General features: G+C 26.0%; 2 protein-coding genes across 3 annotated transcripts in view; one reads left to right on the forward strand and one right to left on the reverse strand.

Moving 5' to 3' along the window:
- LOC107454328 (protein SCAI) lies at positions 1-14,882 on the reverse strand. Its single transcript, XM_043040850.2, has 13 exons — positions 14,540-14,882; positions 12,571-12,657; positions 12,249-12,347; positions 10,739-10,835; positions 9,960-10,058; positions 8,946-9,098; positions 7,818-7,937; positions 7,055-7,244; positions 6,882-6,969; positions 5,142-5,296; positions 4,258-4,431; positions 3,898-3,998; positions 1-565 (listed from the first exon to the last, which is right to left on the reverse strand). The coding sequence occupies exons 1-13, from the start codon at positions 14,740-14,742 to the stop codon at positions 422-424; spliced, it is 1,710 nt and encodes a 569-aa protein (XP_042896784.2). The 5' UTR covers positions 14,743-14,882; the 3' UTR covers positions 1-421.
- Positions 14,576-25,248, forward strand: part of LOC107454335 (Deoxyhypusine synthase) — a 16,428-nt gene continuing 5,755 nt past the window's right edge. Inside the window, exons 1-6 of one of the 2 annotated variants that reach the window (XM_016071493.4) lie at positions 14,576-14,712; positions 15,600-15,825; positions 17,895-18,053; positions 18,715-18,818; positions 20,203-20,317; positions 22,506-22,592. In XM_016071493.4, coding sequence (XP_015926979.1) covers positions 15,625-15,825; positions 17,895-18,053; positions 18,715-18,818; positions 20,203-20,317; positions 22,506-22,592 — 666 coding nt within the window. In that variant the 5' untranslated portion in view covers positions 14,576-14,712; positions 15,600-15,624. Of the gene's footprint in view, positions 14,713-14,955; positions 15,091-15,599; positions 15,826-17,894; positions 18,054-18,714; positions 18,819-20,202; positions 20,318-22,505; positions 22,593-25,248 lie in introns of those variants that run through there. The other variant, XM_071184602.1, reaches the window with a different exon arrangement.

Raw genomic sequence — 25,248 nt, forward strand, 5'->3', positions numbered from 1 at the left:
TTTCTTGTGTATAGTATTTAGTTTTTATTAGAGAAATGTTTGCAAATTAATACTAATACTAAATAAAGATATTTCTGAAAATAAATAAATAAAGTAAGTAAAAAGTATAATACAGTAAAATATAAAATTTTCAGATCCATAATGCACACATAGAATTTTAAAATAGCAGGCAGGAATATTTTTTCATAAGTTTACAGGTGCCTCATGAGAATATTTCTAGATAAAAAGTTTAACATTTTAAAATGTAGCCATATCTAGAAAAAACTTTTCCTACCCGAAACTCGAAAAGAAAAATGAAAATATTTCAAACAGATCTATCTTTAAATAGGAAAGACTAAAAACATTATGAAGTTGAGAACACATTCAAGACAATACAAATGTGAACAGTTGAGCCTCAAGCAAGGATGAACTTTGCTACTTGTCAGTCAGTTTCTTCTGTATCATTGAACATATTGCGAACATCTAAGACAGTCACTAATTCAAGAACTGCTTTTTTTAAGATTGGCTGTTCTAAAATCTCTGGCTCAGATAAAGGAGGATGAGATCTAGGTGAAAAGTTGTTATTCTGAAAGAAAAAAAAATTCAACGATAATCTTAGAAACATATACTGTTTATCCAGATTTTTCAACAAAAAATTAGTACTTAAGCACTCAACAAATATTTTTAATCACTTTTCAAAAAAAAAATCATAATTAAGATCTGTGCAGCACTAAAAAAAAAATTTCTACTGTTTAACCCTTTCTCTCTCGCTCCAGTGAAAATGACGGGGTGAGATTTCGCCCGCTATTTCTCGCTCCCGTGATATTGACGGGCTAGAGTGTCCAGTAGTAATGCGCCAATAAGAATAAAACTAATTCATTTCTTTTGCTCAGAAAACATTTTATTTCTCATTTTACACTCCTGATGGCAGTATCAGGATATTTTTAAGGTAATTGTAGATAGTTTATTTTAAACTAGTTGCAGCACTAATCAAATACGTAATACAAATACGAAAGCCAAAAAAATAGGCACTTTTATGCAGGGTTCATTGATTTAAATCAGCTTGATTTAATCTGTATCAGGTCTGTACCTGTATCATGATTTAAATCAGCTTCTGTACCTGTATCATGATTTAAATCAGCTTGATTTAAATCATGATTAAAATCAAATGATTTTTTTAAAAAAATCATTGCTTTAAATCAATTTATATATATTATATTGATTTTAAAAGTTAAAAAACAGTGCTTTAAATTATTGATACTTTTATTATTTTCTTTTCTTAGTTTTAAAATTTATTTTAATTAAATTGCTGCATTAATTAATTTTAGTTAACGAAATTACTTTCTTTCTTGGTGTGTGTTAAACACATTTGAAATTACATGTTTAAAAATCTTTTGATTCTTAACATTGAAAGTACAGATTAAAGTAAATATTTAATGCTGTCTTAATATAGACTTGCATAGCTGTAGAAAGTAAATAAACATGATTTTTTTTTCAAAAAGAAAAAAAAGGAAATGTTAATTAAAATTCTACCTTTTGATTAAAAAAGCATGCAATTCAAATCTACATTATAGTTTATTGATGGAAATTTCTATGTTTCTAAAGCTTGAGGTAATATTAAAAAGAAATTACCTTAATATGCCAAAAATAGAAAGAAAGAAAAAAGAAGCTGAGTTCAGATATTTTTTTCCTGATATAGTGTCATTCTTCCCTTTCAAAGTCAATTTGAAGCAGTAGGGTTTATTAACTGGTATTTTTTTTTTCTTCTCATAATATGCTTACGGTATCTTTGAAATTATCAGATTTTCTTTTGTGAAAAAAATTCTAATGAGTACATAGATTTTTTTTAAATGTTTTTTTAGCTTAACTTATGAATTTTGATATAGGATTAAAAATGAATACTTTAAATATATAGATTGAATATTTATTTTTTGATGAATGACAACATTTATAAACACAATCTGTTGCAGTTATTTTGCCATTTTATAAATCATGAGGGGAAAAAAAAGAGATCACAATTTTAAATTAAAATTATGGTGTGCTAATTGAAACTTTGTGTTACTAGTTAAAGTAGTATTCTTTAAATTATCTATTTTATCTTGTCTTTTAATTTCAATCATGCCTTTGTATCAAAATGGTCGCTATGCATTATAATGAAAAATTATTTTAGTAAGTTAGAGCTTCTAAAATACTGTTATAATATAGTTTTAATATTAATTTAATTTTGACGAAACATTTATAAGGTTTTTTTAATCATAAATTAAAGCTCTTATAGTGTATATGAATAAAAATCAAAAAAATCTGATTTAAATCAAAATAATCAGATTTTTTTAATTTTTTTTAAGAAAATCAAAAAAATCCCAAACCTTGCTTTTATGACCATTTTCTTGAAAATTAACCGATCGTTAAGGAGTTAAAGTTCTTTAATTTATAAAAATAAAAACAATAAAATTTTTAAAAAATTTCAAAAACTTTACATAATCATGATAAAATAACTAGTGTCTGATAAATATTGCGGAGAAAATTGTGAAAAACATGCATTTTTTGTAATTTAGAACGACAATCGATACGGCAAAGAAAAAATATCCTTTTAAAAGATAGAAAGCTAAGCACTTTTTACAAACCCTGAATAAAATAAGCCCCTTGAAGGGCTGTTATAAAAAACGTAAATCAAAAATAAGCATCTTTAAGTACTTTTCAAAATCGCTAAGCACTCTGATATACCTAAAAGAAAAGCATGGATAAAAATAAAATTATATATTTGTACCCAATTGAACTATAACTATGCTACTAGTCAAATAAGTTAGAAAAGAAGGTGTCACATCTAATCCATCTTAAAACACAATCTTACAGGCCGGGCTAGTAAATTCTCAGTTTTTTTTTCTACATTGTAGATCAGGAGAAAAACATGCACATCCTGATGGCTTCAGTGCTGGTATTTGAGCAGGACATGAACTGTTGTTTCCTTTTATTCAAAATTTTGTTGAACAATATAATGTTATATACCTTTAACGAAGAGAGGGGAGGAATCAAGTAGGTAAAACATTTATGTCCTTTTCTTTGCCACAATCTGTATAATCATATAAAGTTAACATATCTTTGTCCATCAAATAATTTTTTATTTTGTCAAACAATTTATCTCAACTCAAATAGAATGTCAACTCAAAACAAACTTTGGAATAAATCATTAAAAATTTATATCTACAAAACTGCAAAACCCATTTCACCCTCTGCTTTTTCATAAAAAAATCACATCACTTAAATCACATTCCAGAAAGAAAAAAAATCCAACCTATTATTTTACAATAAAAAAAAATTCACTAACATAAAATCTATTGCATAACTTTTCGTAAGAAGACAACAAATATGAAATACTAACCAAAATTGTTACACAAAATTCTTGTTGTCCTATAAAGTTATAATAATATTATGGTTTGATTTTCGGTGCATCACAAATTTTTAGAATAAAAAATTTCTGGAATATACAAGAATAAAATCAATGTCTATTTACCACTATAATGATCTAAAGAACTTTGGGAAATAATTTAAACATGAAATATAGCTCATAGCTCACATTAAGCAGAACACTAATAATTAAACTTAAGTTCGAATCAAAATTAAAAATATTAAAACAGCAGAAGGAAATGAAGGTGAAAGTATTACAGAAATTCTAATAAATAAAGGTAAAGGGAGAATGAATGATGAACAGCATTTCCCATAATATGAAATTAAGATAATTTTTTTCAAAAAAAAAAATTCTGATAAAAGGATTACTAATTAAATTTCATTAAGTCGCCACTATGTAAATCAACAGCTTAGTTTTGGCTCATATTTCTAGTGGACAGGGTATAATCTTTAAATTATTTCTAAAATTGTCATCATAGCCGATATGTGAAGAAAAGACACCTAGCAACTCACCATGAAAAGTCTGTGCAGTCTTAAAACAACATGGCAGAAAATGAAACGTACTATCAGCAATCTCAAAAAATCATCTCCATAAAACTGTAAAAAGGCTGGATCTGAAAAAACAATTTAAAAAACACTTAAACTAGAAGAAAAAAAAACACCTATATTTATTGAAATTTTATCAAAAGATAAATACGACATATGGAAAACTCCAAAAGTTTTAAAGGAAATTAAACATAAAATATTAAACATCTGTATCCATGCTGATGTTAAATAAATGGAAATAAGTAGCACAAAAGATATGAATACTTAAAAGTTAATGTTCTTTAAACAATCAACATTTAAAAATGTGTGTTTAAGTTTAAGGCTTACCAATATTTCGGCACTTAACCAAAAGCCTGCTAGCTTCGGACATAAACCGATCTATGTGACTTTGACCTTTTTCCCATAAAGTATAAGGTATGTCTGTTATATTGCAGATAAAGCAAATAGCAGTCAATGGGCTATGTAGAAAAAGAGTGAAGAGATTTCCTTTGTGCTGCTGATCTATAAAAAAGGCAAAAATTTAATAGAATTTTAAAAAACAACAGAATTAAAAAATTAATAATGCTGCATTTATATGTAATCCTTTATTTAAATAATAAAAAATTAAAATACAAAAAGAGTACACCAAAGAACTCTTTTTTTTCTATCAAACATAAAACTCAATTCATTATATAAGTTCTTCTTATTTAAGCTATTAAGCTTAAAACATAATCTTCAAACTACATCTTATTTTAATATTTCAAACATTTTTCTGAATCTGTAATTTTCTGAATATTTAATTGAGTTCCATATTACATGCCGATGGCATTTTTAATTACAAATTACACATTATCAGCCACACTTTTAGTTTATGCCACACACTTTAAAATAATTCCTAGAGATGTTGACTTAAACTGCTGATAAAAATTTTAAGTTCATTTCAAACCACACACACTTATATTGTAAGAATTTTAGAAAAATTTGCAACATATTTAGCAAAAACTGTCAAGCTTAACATTTTGATTTTTTATCAACATTATGCATTTATTTTAGCTAAAATATGCTTTGCTTGTATACTCCATTTTGTTTTGTTTCCCACAAATTTATAATTATGATTACTGAATACTTAAAGTTAGAAAAATCAAAATCATTGAGAAGAATAGGCAAGCAATTGTTGAAGAATTTAAATAAAAGGTACACCATACGGATAAATGGTTGAATGTTTTGCTTACCATGGAAGGATGGAGGGATATCTTCTGGCGACATAAGAACTAAAACTGGCTGTCCAAAATAACGTGGAATATACTGAAAGGCATGACTGTTGTCACTATCCACAATTAGAAATAGAGGCTTTCTGGTTAAAGGATATAAATCACCAGGATAAAGGCTAAAAGAAATTTTAATAAATTATAAATTAAACTAGAAGTATGCTTCAAAAGTTTATTACATAAAATATGTAAACAACAAAAAAACATGTGGCAGCTAATTTCCTTTTCAATGTCAAAAAAATAAGAAAGAAAAAAGAAAAATGTAGGACAAGACTTCATTTATACAACTTTGAAATGATTACTAGCCTCAAAGCTATCCATTTTTAAAAACAGTAATAGAAAAAAAAACTATCTTATAACACTAAAATAATTACACACAAACATGCTCAAGAGACTTTAAGCAAATTGAAAGAAAAAAAAGCTATTATACACTTTTCTTATACATTACAACTATTATACATTTTTCTTATACATTTCAAAAGTAATTAGAAAAATACTATCTATAAACAATAAAATAATTACACATAAACAAGTTCAAGAGACTTCAGTGGTAATTGAAAGGAAAAAAAAGCTATTATACATTTTTCTTATACATCTCAACTATTATACATTTTTCTTGTTGTAAAAAAAATCATTAAATTATTGCATTATTATCATTAAAAAAAATCAAGGTATAAAAACTTAAATTTTTCTTAAAGGCTAATGGAAATGTTACGCTCTTGCCCAAATTGTTGAAACAAATTTTCCAAGGAAAATGGCTGCAGATATTTATTAAAAGAGTACAAAAATACAAATTTAAAATTCATATTCTTACAAGTAAAATAAAAATATTTCTTCAAAAGATAAATTTATGGAATAAATTAAAATTTCATCTTTCAGCTACATAAAAAAAAGAGAAAATTTTTTTTCAAAATTATTATAAATATTGTACTATAATTGTTAATATTAATAACAAAAACATCCTCTCTAATCAAAGTTTTAAGATACTAAAATATCATGATCAGAAAAATAAAACTAATCCAACTATTTAATTGCAAAACTACATGAGCAATCAAAAAAAAAAGTGTCCCATAGAGCAAAACAGATTCTTAGTGGGGGGAAAATCAAGCTTTACTCCGAACTGAAAGAGGTTTTAAAAAGGGTTAATCAAAGATTTTGATTTGATTTTAAATTACTGATACTTATATAATTATGAAGAAAATTCAAACAATTAATTTTACACATTTTTTTATGAGATCTAAAAACATGACATCTATAACATGTAAACTATTTATTCATAAAATAAATATAATAAATACTATAAAATGAAATTATATACTACCTGAGAATATTCTGTAGAAAAAATAGCATGGAATATGGTATTACTTTATAAAAAAAATTAAACTAAAAACAAACATTAAAAACTTTTCTAATTAACACAAAATTCTCTAATTAAAATGAAAATGAGCAAAAGAAAAGAATTAGGTCAATATAGTGATAAGCCACATTTTAGCCACTGAGAACAGTTTTACACAAAACTGTTCCTTAGTGTTGTTTTTAGCTAAATACTCCTGAAGTTTCCAGAGTTTCACCAGATAACAGTAAAATGCATAGAAATACCTCATTGTCTACATGGAAATCATTGTTATGCACTACTGAACTATTTTCAAACGTGGCGTATCACATTGCCTACAGATTCTTCATATATATAAAATAAAATTGTACCAATGTATATCTTTTAACTGAACATTTCTCTTGCTAATATGATCTGGTTCCCTTTTACTATTTGTAGCTATTCCACCATAATCATAACCTATAAAATAAAACAACGAAAGTAAGTGAAATATTAATTATTTATTACATTCATGTGAACAATTAGATAAAAGAGATAAATATACCATCATCGGGGTGTTTTACATTAGTAAAGCAACCATCTGCCGACATATACAATAGAAGTACTCCATTAGGAGGGAGTTCCTTGAATCCAGAACTAAGAAAAACTATAAGTTGGCTGATGTTTGGTTTATACAGTAGATACTTGTGAGGATTTTCTCGCTTGGCAGGCCTTTGATCTCCATTATCTTGAGTCTGTAATGAAAGAGTAACATTGAAAACAGTATCTTCTTTGTAATGTAGAAGATTAAATCATTAAAAAAAAAATTCATTAGCTTTTTTTAATGCTATTTCCTATTGTAGTCAGAAGTTACCTTTTTAAATATTTATTTTTCCATCGATATAAAACTGTAAACTTATACATTTTGATTTTTTTCAATGAAAGTCTACTCTTAGATTATAAATGTGATTTTCTTTTGACAAAAAAATTTAAATATAATACAGAGCTTGCTATCTGGAAACTACAACATCAGAAAATAGAAAAAGTCCTGAAATTTAATTTTTTGCAAAAATATTCCTTTTCTCTACTTTTTTCCTAAAGCTACATTTAAATCCACTGAGATTTTAAGGTCTTCTAGTTTCTGTTAAGGTTTATAAACCTAGTTTATTTTTTGGCAATTCAAACAATAAAAAAGAGTTTTAAAGAATGTGTCCCACAATTCTGTTAAAAAGTTGGTTGTCACCAACTTTTTAACTGACCAACTTTTAAACGTTCACAAATATGAGTGGATCATAACACAATTAGAAAAGGAATTTTTAAATAATTACAAATGGTATTCTCCCAGGAGCAGGAGGAGCATCAAACAGCTGAGTAGCTTCTTCTTGAGGTTCTCTTTCTAAAGTTTGCAACATACGAAACATATCTAAAGTAAGTTCACTAAATTTGACCTAAAAAATTAAAAATAACAATAATTAGAATTTAACTAAAGTTGAAATTTTAATGCAATATGTAATTGATAAACTGAATTTGATGCTATAAGGTTTTAATGGTTTTTTAAATATATAATCATCAGACTGAATTAGGTGTTATGAAAAATTAATTTAAAAGTTTACAATTATGGCTAGTTTTAAATATAGAGGGACGACATCATCAACCATAATAAAATTAAATGTTTGAAAACAAGTTATGCAAGCTGCAATGCTTTAATATAAGTCGTTAATTGAATGTTACATAGTTGATAAAGTGAAAATTTTAATCTCAATATAAAAATGAAACTAGTGAATAAATAAAAATGAAATTAATCAATTTATAATGAATATCTTTAAAAAACATACTTATATAACATTTATTGCAAAACAAAATAGATTTTATTCTCTATAAAGCTTCATTAATCATTCCTCATTGAAAAATAATTTTAAAAAAATCAAAATTTTATTTTATTAAATAATTTATTACCTAATATTCAATAAAGCAGCTTAAGATTAAATGAAAGTTAAAAGATCCTAAGATTAACATCCAGAAGCAAAACAGACAATTAGATTTTTAAACATGGCTCAATTTAAATTAAAAAACAAATTTAAAAACTCTCTAAATATTGCAAAAAAATCACAATCTGAAAAGGGTTACACTGGTTTTGTAGGGGCAAAAAGAAGAATATCTCATATAATGAATTAATTCTAACTAACTAGAAAAAAAATTATTTTTTCATTATAGTTAAAAACGTAGACTTAAACAATAGTAAAAATATTTAAACTATTAATTTTTAATGTATTACTATTAATTTTTAAGTGCATTGATAATTACGATGGAAGGGTTTCTGGAATAGGAGATAGTTATAAATAATATAAACTGTATAAAAATTTTGATTATGAATTATGTGAAAGGGTATGCAGTAGAGAGAGGTGCATACAATAATCCTAGACCATTCAAAATCCTAGACCATTTCACTGTCTAACCTGATCACAGCAATTTCCCATTATAAGTATCTCTTGAAGCGTCAAATGATTGGTGGCCAATTTTTCCATGGGTGGACTATTTAAAGGATTTAAGCGATGAGAGAGCACAACTGGTGCCGAGTTGACATCCACAATATTGACAAGATTGTCAGCCTGTAACAAACAGAAAAATATTTTATTTAAACCAAGGTTAAACAAATCAAAAAAAAAATTTTTAAATCTGAAAAGATGAATTTTTAAACGGAATTAAAAACAAATTTTTAATGAGAATTATTGAATTATTCAAAAGTTATTACATATAGATTAATTTGAGAAACATAATTTACACACATTCAAATTTAATTGTAAATAATTATATTTTTAACATAAAGCAGAAAAGACAAATGAATTTTGTTAAATAATAATTTCAATGTATACTACTATAATAGAATTTTTCCCATTACCTCATGTAGCAAGCATTTTAGAGTGAAAAGATGCATAAAACAAGACTTATTTTCTAGTAAAAAATATTTCTGTTTGCTTAAATTTCTCTAATTTTTGAATATACATAGCTACTAGCAATGTATTGATTTTTCATTATCTTTATGATCTATTTATATTATCAGCAATAGGGCATTAAATTCAGGCTTAAACCAATGGAAATACTTCAGACTGCAAGGTGCTCCTTAAAAACATGAATAAAATATTTTATTCTTTTAATTAATTTGCAACTTCTGAATTATTAGAAGCTAAGCCACTGCAGGTTACAACACTGAGAATAAAATTCTAATTTTTAATTTACCAACACTTTTTTTTTCTTCTTTTTTAACATAAAAGAAAATTAGTTTTATATAAAAATATCAGAATTAATAATAATAATAATGAATATTTCAAAAGATCAAATATAAATTAAACAGTCAAATTCAAATAAATGAGGCTCATACAATGTATAACACACAATTCTTCCTAATTATAACAAATACAAATTTCAAAAGTTTCAATAGATAAACTAAAAACTTTTAAAAGGTGACAAACCTCAATAAATGACTTAATTTCTCCAAGAACTAAAGACCATTCTAGCTGATCTTCAGGCTCATAGGTTGATGTATAGTCATCAATTTGCTTAGCTAGCTCCTGAAAAAAATAAGAAGAAACATAACTATAAGCAAAATAGAAAAATTGTTTTTAAAAAATTCATTTCGATTTAAATTAATGATAAATGCATTACATATAATATCCACTAAGATTTCTGTTGTTTCTTAAGACACTTGGACAAGCCAAACACGTCAGCCATTGGCTTTGTGAATTAAATCAGGAAGGTGGGCCTTTCGGTTGAGAAGAGAGCACTGCAAGGGTGAAAGCATGTCTTAGCTCAGAACCTAGCAGATAGATGGCAGCACCACTCATTCGTGTGAGGCCACTTTCACAATTTTGACATATATCTGAAGGAGAAGGAAATTTTCTCCAGGTCTCTGTACTCAGTAGGTGTTAGCAGAGCCGAAGATCAAACCCCTGTCCCGTCGGATCAGAGTACGATTCTCTAACCACTAGGCTACACAGCCCTTAAATTTTCATTCTTTTTTTTTTTCAAATTAATTCTACTAATAAAAACTAAAACAAATTAGTAATAAACTAAATTAAAATATTAGAAAAAAAATTTTTAAACAGTAAATGAAACTGAAAAATTAACATTTACTTCATAAATGATTAGATTTATTTCATAAAGATTTCATTATATAACTTCACAAGATTTTATTCATTAGATTTACTTCATAATTCATACAACATTTTCAGTTATTTCCTTGGATACCTACTCTCACCAACTCCCGTACTAATTTCATCTTCTTCAACAGCAAACAGACAACAATAAATCTGGCGTAATAACGCAGCTTCTTAACCATCAAATCAGACCTAAAAATTTATAATTTTAAACGTCATTCATAAAAAATACCAGAAACTTTGCTGAATATTATTTCAAATAAATAGAAAGTATACACAGCCTTTACATTAAATAATAATATTATAACAAAAATTGAACCATTATTTTCAATTAAATAATATTTTTATTTTAATGAAAGAGGGGAGAATAAATACTGCTAATATTATTTATTATAATAACATATTATAATAACAAAAGATACTAAATATTATTTATTATAACTTAAAAATTTAATAAGAAATTTAGAATCTGTGATGTTTTTATGTTATTTTACAACCAGAACAAAGATAACCCAACTTGTTTTGGATATCTTTGGTTGTGATGATTAACATTCTATTACTAAACTAAAAGTTGATATTTTTATTTTAAACTTTCAAAAAAAAAAAAATTATTTAAATAAATATAACATTTTTTAGATTATATGTAAGCATGCTAACCCATTTTACAAACGTTCAAAAAAGATGCAATTTTAAGATTTGTCTTCTTCTTCCTCTTAGGCACTACAGCCGGTTACTGGCTAAGGCCGTCTCAGTCAGTTTACCCCATCTCAATCTATTTGATGCTACATTTCTCCATTTATTAACACCCAAGTCTTTTAACCACTTCTCTGCTCTGTCTAACCATCTCGGTCTAGGTCTTCATATTTTTCTTTTTCTCTCTGGTGTTTGGAAGATTACATTTTAACAGGATTTCCATCTCTATATCAAAATACATATCCTAGCCACCTTATATGAGAAACTTTGATTATTTTTACTTTCTTAGGTTCTTTGTATTTTGATTGTAGTTCGTGGTTGTAACGAATTCTTCGGGTCCTCTTACTACACCAAAAAATTTTCTTAATATTTTTCTCTCAAAAGTCATCAGCTTCTCTTCGTCTGTTTTGTTAATTGCCCAGCATTCACTGCCATATAAAACTATTGGTCTCACTAGTGACTTACACAACTGTATTTTCGTTTCACAACTTATGTATTTAGCTTTGAACTGGTCTCTCAATCCATGATAACATCTATTAGAAATGTTGATTCTATTTTGGATTTCAACTTTCATATCATTATTATTGTTTACTATTGTACCTAAATATTTAAAGTAAGCCACTTGTTCAAACTCATATTCATTAAATTTTAGTGGTTGTAGATTTGTGATATTGCTTGTTATTGTTTGAATTAAGAATTTTATTTAGAATTTTTAACATTTTGTTATTTGTATCAATCAAGTTTATTATTGTTTGAATTAAGAATTTTATTTAGAATTTTCAACATTGGTATCAATCAGAAAATTCCAGGAGAATCGAGACGAATATGAATAACCCAGTATTTCTAATTTTTCATATTCAAATTAAAAAGAGTAGAATGTTTATACTTTAATCAGACATAAAAGATACTTACCTTTCTTCTTTACTAGCTTTGCTATAATAGCCCCTGGCTCTTATAGCAGCATAAAAAGAAAAAGTCTCATTCAGATAATTAGTTTCACTAGTTCTTAGGCTAGAAAAGAAAAAACAACACTTGAATTTTAATGGCTACTAAGACATTTATAAAACATTTAATCTATGTTTCAAAAATTTTTAACCTTAAAAAATTTGATAAATTGTTTTACTTTCAAAAAAGACATTTTATCTAATTACTTCAGAAATTTTATAAATAATATTTATATTGTAAATTAATTACTTTACATTTAAAAAAGAAATTGTATGTAGTCCAGACTCACTAGTAATGATAGTATAGTTGTCCAATTTTTGATGCAATTTCCCCTATTTGCCATCTTTTTAACTGATACTTATTATCCAGTACTTGTCTGAAATGAAATAATTAGAAGAAACATTAATATATATATATGGGTCATTCTTACAAAAACAGTCATTTTCATGTCCCCAGTATATTTTATGTTTGTTTTACAGCTTACGAAAAAAAAAATCAGGGAAAGTTTCCTTTGGAATGCAAGCTAACAAAAGAATAAAAATAAAATTATCAATTTTTATTTTTTATTTATTTTAGGTAATTAAAATATACAAATATGTCATTCCCTCACTTGTCCCCACTGCTGATTTAAAAAAAGAAAAAAATTGTTTCTGAAATAAAATTTTTGTTTTTACAAATTCGTGTTTTTTATTTCAGATTACTGAAATATAGAATTCAGAAAATCAATATTAAATTTAATTTCTGATAAAAATATTAACACAGNAAATAAGAATAATAATAAATAATAAAAAAATGGAAACCATAGGAACCATGCAATTAGGCACATTTTTGGTGACTTTTTGCTCCCCTTATCAGAAATGTAAACTAATTGCAACCCTACCTTTCCTAAGCATTTAGATTTCTCTTTTTGGCAGATTCAAATTATTTTGCAATTTTACAATACTTTTTTTATTAGGGTACTTATCTTAAGTAGTGTTGCTTATATTCCCTTTTTTGCTTGTCAGCAAAACTAAGCAACTCAACCCCTTAATTTTTGAGTGCTTAATATTTGAACAACTCCATATAATAAAGTCAATGGAGGATCTATTTAGCTTAAAACTTAAAGATAAATATTTAAATGGCACTTCACAAAAAAAAATCTTAAGAAAATAGAAAATACTGCAATTATCACAGATATGTGTGTTACAGTAAAAGCTTGAAGTCTGGTAAATCACAGGTATTACCAGTAAACCTTACTTTTACCAAAATGGCATTGGTAAATCCTAGATTTCACCAATAAAACCAAAATAATATTTACAATAATGCATATATTTACAATATATTTACAATAATATTTACATAATGCAATATAATATTTATTAATAATGCATAATAACCAAAATGGCTGGGTAAAAGTCTGAATTTAAAGTATGATTTAATATCATTCCATTTCTGCCTTTTACCAAGCATTTGCGGTAAAACCTAGGAATTGCCAAGTCACTTTGGTAAATTCTAAGTATTGATGGTAAAACTTTACCAGACTTCAACCATTTATAGTATCAAACATATATAAATATACATACAGATAAAAAAAAATCTTTTAATAAAAATAATAAGAAATAACGATGTTACACCATATATTTCCATTTTCATGTACAGAAAAATAATTCAACTCATGTAATTTCTTCACAGACTAATTACTAATGCATATTATCAACAATTCGAGAATAATTTTAAAATAAAAACTATTTTCGAAACATAGCATTCAAATAGACAAACATATGTCAAATTTTCAATTATAAAATTTTTTAACTAATCCTATCACTACATCTCCACTTCCACGTAAAAATTATAGAAGTCATAAATCTATTTAATATATAATTCAAAAAAAAATTAATTATTCTTCTTTTTTTCTTCCTTTTTTAAAGATACTAAATTTCTCAACAGACTAGCAGCAATAACAAAAAATAAATTGTCACATCTAGAGGAGCAAATGAAAGAAAGATTCAGACCTAGAGACCTTAGAAATGAATATTGCTTCAATTTTATCAAACAATAATAAAGATTCAAGTGCTTACTATAGTAAATATATCGTGAACTAAATTGCAAATATTAAAAAATTAATTTTAAAGAACTCGAGTGAAAATCGTGATTTTTTTATTGAAGCCAGAGCATACATCTGTTCTGACTAAATATTTAAATAATAGAGAAATAACTAAAATATAATAAATACTTAGTTCACAAAACAAAAGTTGATTGTTTAAAAACTATTAATTTACCTTAATCCATTAAATAGTTGCTTCGATTTTTCCAATAAATGGCAAAATTCATGAACAATTTTTCGTTCCTGTTCTTCGGCTTCATTCATGATCGCCATCCTCCGCGTTGCATGTTGGGAAATATCTTCTAAGTGAGAAGTCGATCGTTTAGTTAAATCAAGATTGGAAAATCGGTAAGATAAATTGCTATTACTTTTATGCATGTACTACTAAGGTCAAACTTATCGGAAATATTTAGGTCCACTGCTTTTCTATGTCTAAATAAAAGTAAATAATATTCTACACCAGATGCTTGACTAAATACACCTGAGGGGTCGACACGTTTATCGACCGGCTAAACAACATCCCGCGGATCTGAAAATAACATGCGGGAAAAATCAATCCCGTTACCGGTGTAACTAGCGACGAGAGTAGAAAATAAATATTCACTTGGCTCTCAAAAAAAGCCTGAAAAGGACATCATTTCATCACTTGCTTGTAAAATTTTTAAACTGTTTAAATGTTTTTGATTAAAAGTAGGTTTATGTGAAAAATTAAAATGGAAGTTAAGGGTAACAAAATCTACCTTGCTATTAATAACTAAAAAAATATACCTATATACTTTCTATAAAAAAAATTTTTTTAAAAGACTTGACTAAGGGATGTACAAATTTTTATATAAGGGATATACAAATTAATATAAATTTTTATGAAATGTAATGTCAATTTATAAAGAATAAAATATCACATTTCTATTTGATATTAGGAAAACCAAACCAAGAAAATAAATTATTTTGCTTGTTTATTAAAATATACTTATTTATAATTCCAACTATAGATTTAAATATCTGTGTTATTTATTTTGTTAAAAAGTTATTGCAAACATTAAATTAAGTATTAAATTCATACGTTCAGGTTTTCTTGCAATTTATTATGATTTATTGCAAATATAAATTAATTAATGTCCCTTTTCTAAAAAACATGTCTTGTTCTCCTTGTTTTCAAATTTCTATCCTAATTGATTTTACGTTTTTAAATTTTGTATCTGATATTAAATGTGCATTAATAATACTAATTCTAGATTTACATATCTACTTCTAACCAACATGTCTGCAGAACAAGGTATTCCAGCAATTGCTTTAGATGCAGTTCTTAAAAAATCTTCTGCTTTGCCTAAAAATAAAGTACCTGTAAAGGGATATGACTTCAATGATGGTGTTGACTATCATGCTCTTCTGCAATCATATAAAACTTCAGGATTTCAGGCAACAAACTTTGGTTTAGCTGTTGAAGAAATAAATAAAATGGTAAGTTTTACTGGCATATTTAAAATGCTGCACTTGCAAATAAAATTAGATAATTCCAATACTAATTTATTTCAAAGTATCATAAACTCTTCAACATCTTAAATAGTCTTAATAAAAAAAAATATTGTTGAGGCTATTAACAGAATATAGTAATTTTATGTTTCTAAGTTTAAATTTATACAATTTTGCATGCTTAATCTAGGATTCCCATGGGTTTGGAAAAACCTGAGATTGTCAGTAAATTTAATTTTCTTCAAAAAGCATTAATCACTAAGTAATCACTAGACATATAATAATTTTTTTTAACAATAAAGCTTCCTGCAATTAGGTTAATTTTGGTTCTTAATTAGAAATAAGTTATTTGATGACAGGTATGAGTTTTAAAACTTTATTTAATTTTTAATTTTTTCTGGTCTCGTGCAATATAATGTTTGTATCTACAATTCAAATTCTTTTTTAAGTTTACATTTATTAGCAGTTGTTTAGATCTAAGAGAAACAATTATTAATCATTGAAATTTATCCTAATATTGATAAATTTTTGAATATGAATTTTAAAAATAAAAAAAAATTCATACTACTTTGGATTTTTATATTTTAGTACAAGTATAATTTTGCTAATCTAGCAGTTTTTTTAGTAACAATATGACTGTTTTTTATAACTAAAAAACAACAAAATATAATTTTGTTTGTAATTAGAGCATCAGAAATAATATATAAAAGGGACGCCAGTGTCCCATCTACATCAAAGGGTTAATGATATGAAGGCATAATACATATTTTGTATACAAACTATAAAGAAAAATGTGAAGTTGAGTCATTGTTGTTCTCTAAATATTATTTACCCTATTAAGTAATATTCTTAACTTATCATACTGAATATTTCTACTTAGAAAAATCAAACTAAATTCTGAAATTTCAGGTTGAGTTTTGTCTCGAATACCATTATAATTCTTTTATTTGTAACAATCCTAAAAAAGGATTGATTATGTCGTCCTCATTGATAAGATTTTCTTAGAAAATAAATGTGTGTGCTGAAAGAATATAAAGTACCAGGACCGGAGGTTATTGATGGAATCAGCAAATCGAGGTTGTTGTAAGCAGTCTGACTGGTGCGCTGCCTTGTTTTTTTTTCGTTTGATTTTGGCAACTTTTTATATTTAATTTTATAGAAAATATATCAATAAAAGTGTTCTTTTTTTTTCGTCTAAGTTTGTCTTATGTTATAATCTTTATTAAAATATTTCTTTTTCTCAAAATGATCTGTTTATTTACAATTGCAATTTAATTTCAACATGTGCAACAACCTGATTTATAAATCAAACTCTTTGTAAGTATTGATGCAGATTTGTGTCCAAAAATATAAGCAATAATTAGATTCTTTTATAAGAAAATCAAACTCTACGCTTTAAACTTTAAGGTAAGATTTAAAATGTATAGATTATTCTTAAATTTATTAAAAAAATTTATTTCATTGAATTAATAGAATCTCCCAATTATCCAATTATTAAGTGTCGCTTACTTAAGAAGAAAAATGAAACATTAAATTGTTTCTATAATTTTTTTTTTAAATTTTGATCATATTTTATAAAGTTCAGGTGTAATAAATTAAAGTTAAACATATTTAATAACTAATAGTGATTGATAATTGATGCTAATAAGTTCGGTGTTGTGCTTCTTTTTTATAAATATTGCACATTTATAATATTAATAACACAATGAAAATGTCTAATGAACAAAAAGAAATGCCATATCAATATTTGCCAAATTTCTATTTTGTCTTAATATTTTAATAGTCTCTTATTAGTGGAGTAAAAAGATGCTTTTAAACATAAAAAAAAAAGTTCAGCTAGCATTCTCTCTTTGAATGTCTATAGTAAGTATGTTCTACGGAACTTTGTAAAAATATATTTCATTTGTTTTAAAACATCTATTTTCTCTTTTCATTCAAAAAAAGTTATTTAATTTTTTTGAAGAATAAGAGCTTAATTTGTTTATATTTTAAGTAAATAATTTATTAAAATGTATATAAGATTAATAAAGAGAAAATCTTAATTTATATTTTATTAGATTTCTTGTAGAAATGAGCCATTTACCGATGAAGATGTTTTAGAGACTGACCCTTTTATTAAGAGGAGGACCAATTGCTCAATATTTCTCGGTTATACTTCAAATATGGCATCAGCTGGAGTTAGGGACACCATTCGATATTTAGTTCAACATAAACTGGTAAGCAGTGTAATAATTTATTATTTAAAAGGACACAATATTTTAACTGCATTTTTCCAACAGTTTGCAGCACTTTTTTAACTGGAATACATAACATTTTAGTGTAAGTCTTTGATTAAATGTTTAAAAAATAATCATAAAAATATTGATAATTTACTTTGCTTTTAATTATTTTTCAAAATAAAGCTTAAGAATAAGAAAATGTGTAATTGACTCCATAGAAAATATTCTGTGAACATTTAACTGAGTTTGTATGATTTGGCTAATTTCTCCTATTTTTCAGGCTTTTTTTTTTGCATTTAATTACTTAATAAAATTTTTCTGAAAAAATAATGGGAGACAAAAATGTGCTGTGATATGATGAATAGCAATATGCTAAACTTTTTATCATTTTCAAGTTAAATTCTATTAATTTTAGGAATAAAATGTGTTTTCATTAAATTTCCTATTTCGTTAAAAAGAAATTCTGAAAAGTTTCCTTAAAAACAAGACAATTTTTACACTACAAAATTAAAATATTTTCTTATAAGATCACCATTTAATTTAAATTCATCATTCAATGTTTTGATAAGATTTGTCACTTTAAAATAATCCTTTTAAATGTAAGCATCTTATTTGTTTTTCTCTTTTAATGTCATAGATAATTTGTTATATTTTTCAGATTGATTGTATAGTAACATCCGCAGGAGGTGTAGAAGAAGACCTTATCAAATGTTTAGCTCCCACTATACTAGGAGACTTTTCTTTAGATGGTGCTGAACTGAGGTATTATCATTGTAGTAAATGTTAACTGTAATCTGTTAAAAGAATAATTTATAAAAATGTATTAGAACTCTTCTGATCTGATATTCTGAATTTTATAAATGTGATGGCTAATATGTGTGATTTGTTATGATAGAATGACTTAAATAAAACTCATATAGTAAAGTGTAATAAATGATTCACATTTTTTTTAATTTTGTGAAACCATATTTTGCTTTAATAGTTATGACAAAGAAAAAGTAATCATTAAAACTTCTGATAAGCAAAAAAAAAAAAAAAAANAGATAAAAAAAAAAAAAAAAAAAAATGCTCACGTAAGGTATGGCAAAATGAGCAGACTAAACACCTTTATGTCTTGATCTTTGCCTCACAATCATGTGAGTGAAGATTGTGGCTATATTATGGCTAACAGTGATCCGGAAGTTTAAGAGATCAAAGGTCCAGAAATTTCAAAAAATCATTGATCACAGAAGTTTCAAAAATCAAATTTTCAAAGGTGAAACTTAAAAACACAGTTTATTTTATTTGTTTGTAAGAGCCAAAGAGATACTTTATAAGCTTATATTCATGATTAATATTCATTTTTTATCAGTAAATAGTTGTTATAATCACCAATAGTATCTNTGGTATAGGTATATGTAAAATTTTAAATATATTTTAAGTAAACTAAGAAATATTGAGAAAAAAGAAGAAAAAAAAAACCTTGTTTAAATTTTTTTCTAATTTTTCAATGTAAACTGTTTTTTTTTTTTTTTTTTTTTTACTCAAGAAATTTTCCGGAATTTTGACTTGGGTTCACAAATACCCCTGCAGTATGTACTGCCATTGATCAAATTTTAACACATTGTCATACACTAAATTTGGCAATCCTGCTCAGAAACACATTTTTTTTTCATATTGCTTATGATTGCCATATGAAATTGAGCGTCAGTCGGATGTTCAAAAGTGAAAATTGTTACAATTTTTCATGAAAACTATTCCTGTCATTTTCTCATTCATCACAACATTTTTTCTCTTCTCACAGCAATCAGTGTCATGTTGCATCTTTTTTTTCCTGTTGTATTCCTGAATAATTATCAACTAAATGCATCAGTACATTTTGTACTAATGATGTTCCTTCTTTATTTATCAAAATGTGCAGGATAACTGTAGTTATCATTAGCCTACATGTCCCCACAAATGGGATGGCTATTGTCGTTATTTGTGGCAACATATGAAAAAATGTTTGAAATTATGCCAGTAAATCAATTTCTGTTAACTTGTCATGCATTTTTAGATTTGTCATTAAAAAGTAACCAAGTACTGAGTAAAAATAAAAATTAATTTTTTTATTTATATCAGTTTCTTATTGAACTGTTATAGTAATATAATTTTTTTTTCTTCCTAGAGACAAAGGACTTAATCGTATAGGGAATTTATTAGTTCCCAATGAAAACTACTGTTTATTTGAGAATTGGGTGATACCTATTTTAGATGAATGCCTGGAGGAACAACATTCAAAGGTAATGCTACTGCATTATTTGCTGATCAATTTTTTTCCCTATCTGGTTAGAGATTTGTTACTAAACCTTTACAAAACATCTTCTTTTTTTTCTTTTTTTTTTTTTAAAGTTCAAAATATACCATTTATTTCATTTTAAAATAAATAATATATCTTATATCTCTTTGAAGTTTATCTCATTTGCCTTCTATAATTTGAAAGTTTTGAAATGTTTATAGTGTTTTTCACATTGTAAATTATAGCAATATGTAAGACTTTGATTTTGCCTTATACACACTGGGATGAAATATTTTATGTATTTAATATATCAAATTATTAAATGCATAAAATTTATTTATATTATAAAATTACCAGATTATGATGACTTATAAAAGATAAAGCATAAAAAGGGGGATTAAGTTTGTAATTTAGTTAAAATTTGTAATTAACAGTTTATGTTTTATGCTAATATTATGATTCATAATTAATTACTTTTCATGATAATTAATTATTTTAAAGCTTTCTTTAAATTTCTATCGAGCAAAAGCATTTCTTCATGACTAAATTCATTTCTACAATACTTCTAAAAAGAATAATTGTTTGCACTTTTAAAAATTTTTATTCATTAATCCATATGTTATTTCTCTATGCATAGGATATGTTATTTCTCTATACTCATATATATATCTGAATGTATGATATATATTGAAAAGAGTGAAGAAAACATAACTTTTAAATTTTTAAACAAATTGTTTTTTTGTTTATTTGTCATTTTCTTAAGGAAAAAAAAATACTTATGAAGAATTACCTATATATACTTAAAGTACAATTCTTATATAAGATCTAGTGATCTGATTATTTAAATTTTTATATAAAAGTAAAATAAAAGATGGGGTTTTAAAAACTATAGAAATAGATACCTCACGGAGATAATTTATAAATTCAACTAATCCAACTTTAAAATGTTAATTAAATTTACTTAGTTTTAAATTCTTGAATGGATCTTTGAATTAATTTTACTTAATTTGCATATGTTTAATTCAATTCATAAATGTTAATAATAAGCTCTTTTTCTTTGTTGAATGTTATTCTTAAATTAATATCTTGTAGTCTTTAAAAAAGCCATTTAAATTTGTTTAATCTTCTTTTCTTTCACCAAGCTGAAACCTCACATCAAGACCAGTTTTGAAAGCTGTTTAAAGAAATATTAATCTCAGTTGCAACATGATTATATTTGGGTATGACTCTTTTGGTATTTGATAGGTCATACATGATTGCAATTAAAAAGTCTATTTTTTATTAAAGCTAATTATTGTATATTTATTATAATCACAAAACATTTTAATTTATATATTTCTTTCCATACATGTTTGTCCAATTATTAATTTAAATAATGCAGTTCTTTATTATGTGAGTAATAACTAAAATTTTGATGAGTTTTGAAAAAAAGTTTCAAACAAAAATTTGAATTTCTAAAATTTAAAAAGTATTCTATGTCTTTAAATTAATTTCTAGAATTTGTTGAAAGTCATGTTTGATAATGTTCTATCTGTATAGCTGGCATTTTTTTATTTTTTTTATGAGCTATATGCATAACAGTAAGGTGAACTGAAAAAAAAATTTTATTTTCAAATTTTTATTACGTAATAACAAGAAAAAGTTGTCATCAGGGGTGGCAGAAAAAATAAAGTCATTTGGTTATATATTATGAAGAAAAAAAACTAAACTCAGTGGCGCTACAGCCCATCGAGGACCAAGGCCTACTGTACCCATCTCAGTTTTCCTAACCATTGGGCTCTGAGGTGCAAGAGCAGATGTTCCGACTAGGTGGTCAGCCCAACGCGGAACCCCGAGTGTTAGTTCCCAAGCATGCATATTTTTATCGACCCACTGAAGGGATGAAAGGTATATATTATAAGCCTTTCATAGTAGTATATATTATGAGCCAAACTTAAAGTCTTAAAAAAAATTCTCTTTATTTTAAAGCTTTAAAATAAAAATATTGTCAAAAGTGTTTTATTTTTTAATGCATTTAATGTTTTCTTCTTTCTTGTTAGATTTTTATTTTATTGTTCTACCTAAAATGTTAAGTGTTTACAAGAAAATCTTGAAAATTAGTATTTTATATTTAAAAAATAATAATAACTTAGTAATATGTTCAACTTATGTTATCTATTTCTTATACCTATTTTCATTTTTGGTATTCATAGAATAATATTTGGTCTCCTTCAAAAATTATTACAAGACTTGGCCAGAAAATAGGCAACACTGAATCTATATGCTATTGGGCAGCAAAGGTAAATAACTTTTAGATATCTTATACATAAAAATATTTTTGTTTTAATTAAAATTTGTTATAGTTTTTTGTTTGAAATCAGAATGCTTACTTTTTGCTAAAAAGTAAATTAATGGTCCTTTTTCTTTTGAAAATATTTTTTTTACGTTTAAAATAGCGTTCACAATATCCTCATAAATTAAGCAGCAAATTATTTTCTTGTTACCATTCTTTTGTGAAAGCAAAAAATAAGATGTAAAAATATTTTTAATATTTTTGAAAAACCTTGTAATCTTGATAAATTGAGGCGATATTGTTTCATGAATAATCATCTTTTTCCTTATTTCTGACTCTGAATATAATCTACTTTACTTATTCTGAGAATAACAGTGGTTGAACATTGTTATCCTCCTGACCAATATTCATTCAAGCCAATGTAGTGAAAGCAAAATGTAATGTGTTTATTTCTCATATCAATGTTGTATATTGATACATACACATACCTGCAAACTTTCACTCTTTTTGAGAATGGATTTTCCAAGTTGTGGTAAAAAAAATTACCAAAAAACAATCATACTCTGAAATACATTTATATTTTAGCCGGGTTTAAATTGCCTATCTTAAAGACTATTATGCTTTTATATATTTGTTTCAATTATTTATATGTAGTGGTGGTCAAACTCATTTATAATTTATTATAATTCAAGAAGTTTAATGGAATAACATGAGTCTTGCTATTACTTTAAATATGAAAATAAAATCTTCCAGGAAAACTGAAAAAAAGAGTTGGCAGCTATGCATAAAGTATAAAAATATAAATGTATCAAGCCATATATACATATACATGTATCAATATGTATGAAGTTCATGGAATGCATATGCTTGACCTGATACATATATATATATACATACCTGATACATATTAAGGTATCAAGTCAATGTAGTAGAAGCAGAATTAATATGTTAATTTTTCATATTAATTTCAATGATTTTATAAAATATATTTAACATGCTTTATGTCTAGGTTTAGACTATGAATAAATATTTCATTAAAAATTATCTTAATGAAATAATTTCAAATTAGTGTTATCTTCAGGGTTCCCGCGGCCTTGAAAAAGCCTTGAAAAGTACTTGAATTTCATTTTGATTTTCAAGGGCCCCTAGAAGTACTTGAAAATGATATTAAATCCTTGAAAATTTCGAAATGACCCTGAAAAGTATCGAAAACTCAGGAAAACAGCCCTATTTCCAGTATTTCTATGTTTAACTTTTTGACACGCGTAAGTGTGAGAGAATGACTTCCCCGTCTTTCAGATGATGACACGTACTGTTTGATTTTAGGATTTTATGTATGTTTGGCTGATTTTAGGAATTTTAAATATTGGGAACTGCTCCAGATTCTGACAAAATCTCGATTCTTATTCAGGCGATTTTAATATCAATCATCGATCTTCGTATTAGACTTATTTAAAAATTATGTGTTGCAGGGATGAAAGACTTCCACGAAAAAGCGGAAATCCGCTTTTTTTCAACAATTTTGAAAATTTCCGACCATGTTCCAAAAACTAAAATTTTTGGGAAGTCCTATTGGAGAAACCCAAGCCGCCCGAACGATAGTCGGATTACCGCGACTTCTGCTATAGAGTGGAAAGGAGTCGAAGCGTTTCGTTACGAGCGCCGATATTTAATTTTTTTTTTTGGGCTGATTTTTGGAATTTTAAATATTAGGAACTGCGCCGGAATTTGCTAAACTCGCGATTTTTAATCAAACGATTTTAATATCAATCATCGATTTTTGTATTTAACTGATTTAAAACTTACGTGTTGCAATTTTTTTACGCGATTTAAAAATCGTACTAGCAATTCCTATTCACTCAATTTCAAAATCCAATATCGCGATTTGTATTTAAGCGTTTTTAAAACCCAATATCGCGATTTNTTTTCATTAGTAAGTAATTTAATAGTCGCGCCTTCCTATAATTGCTTAATTTTTTTTTAATATATTAGTGGTCAAAATTTTAAAATTATATTTAAGAAAAATTTAAAGTTAACTGTCTAAATGCTTCTGCCACTTTAAATATTGAATAAAAATCTCCCAGCATAGTTAAAAGTTGCTTTTATAAATCTCAGTATCATATAGAGCACTCCCCCCCCCCTCCTCCTAGTGACCTGCGTTGTAAAAGTTCAGCGCTTTTTTTATTTTTGTCCACTTTAATGCCTGGTGTTGCAATTCGTTTTCGCCTGATTCAAAAATCGTACTCGCAATTCCCATTAAAGCAATTTAAAAATCTAATATCGCGATTTGTACTTAAGCGTTTTTTTAGCGCAATTAGTTTTTCCGCGAGTTTAAAATCGAATGTCGCTATTCGTATTCACGCATTTTGCGATATCAAACATCGATTTTCGTATTTATACTCGATTTGAAAACTACTCGTTGCAATTCATATTCACGTGACCATGTCAAGTGCGTATGATCGACGCTACTGAAAAAAAGTTAATTCAAGTATGAGTGGTTAATAAAAAAAGTCAGTGACCAAAATTGTTACTAAGAATCTATCAGAAGGTATTGAGGTGAAAGTTGGCAACTGTTTCAATTTAAAGTGGTTGACTGGTAATAAATTTAAAATGATAATCAAGCCGCAACATCCAATAATTGATTAATTTTCTTAAATAGAAAA

Source organism: Parasteatoda tepidariorum, chromosome 8 (genome assembly GCF_043381705.1).
Source record: "Parasteatoda tepidariorum isolate YZ-2023 chromosome 8, CAS_Ptep_4.0, whole genome shotgun sequence".
NCBI classification, from domain to species: Eukaryota; Metazoa; Arthropoda; class Arachnida; order Araneae; family Theridiidae; genus Parasteatoda; species Parasteatoda tepidariorum.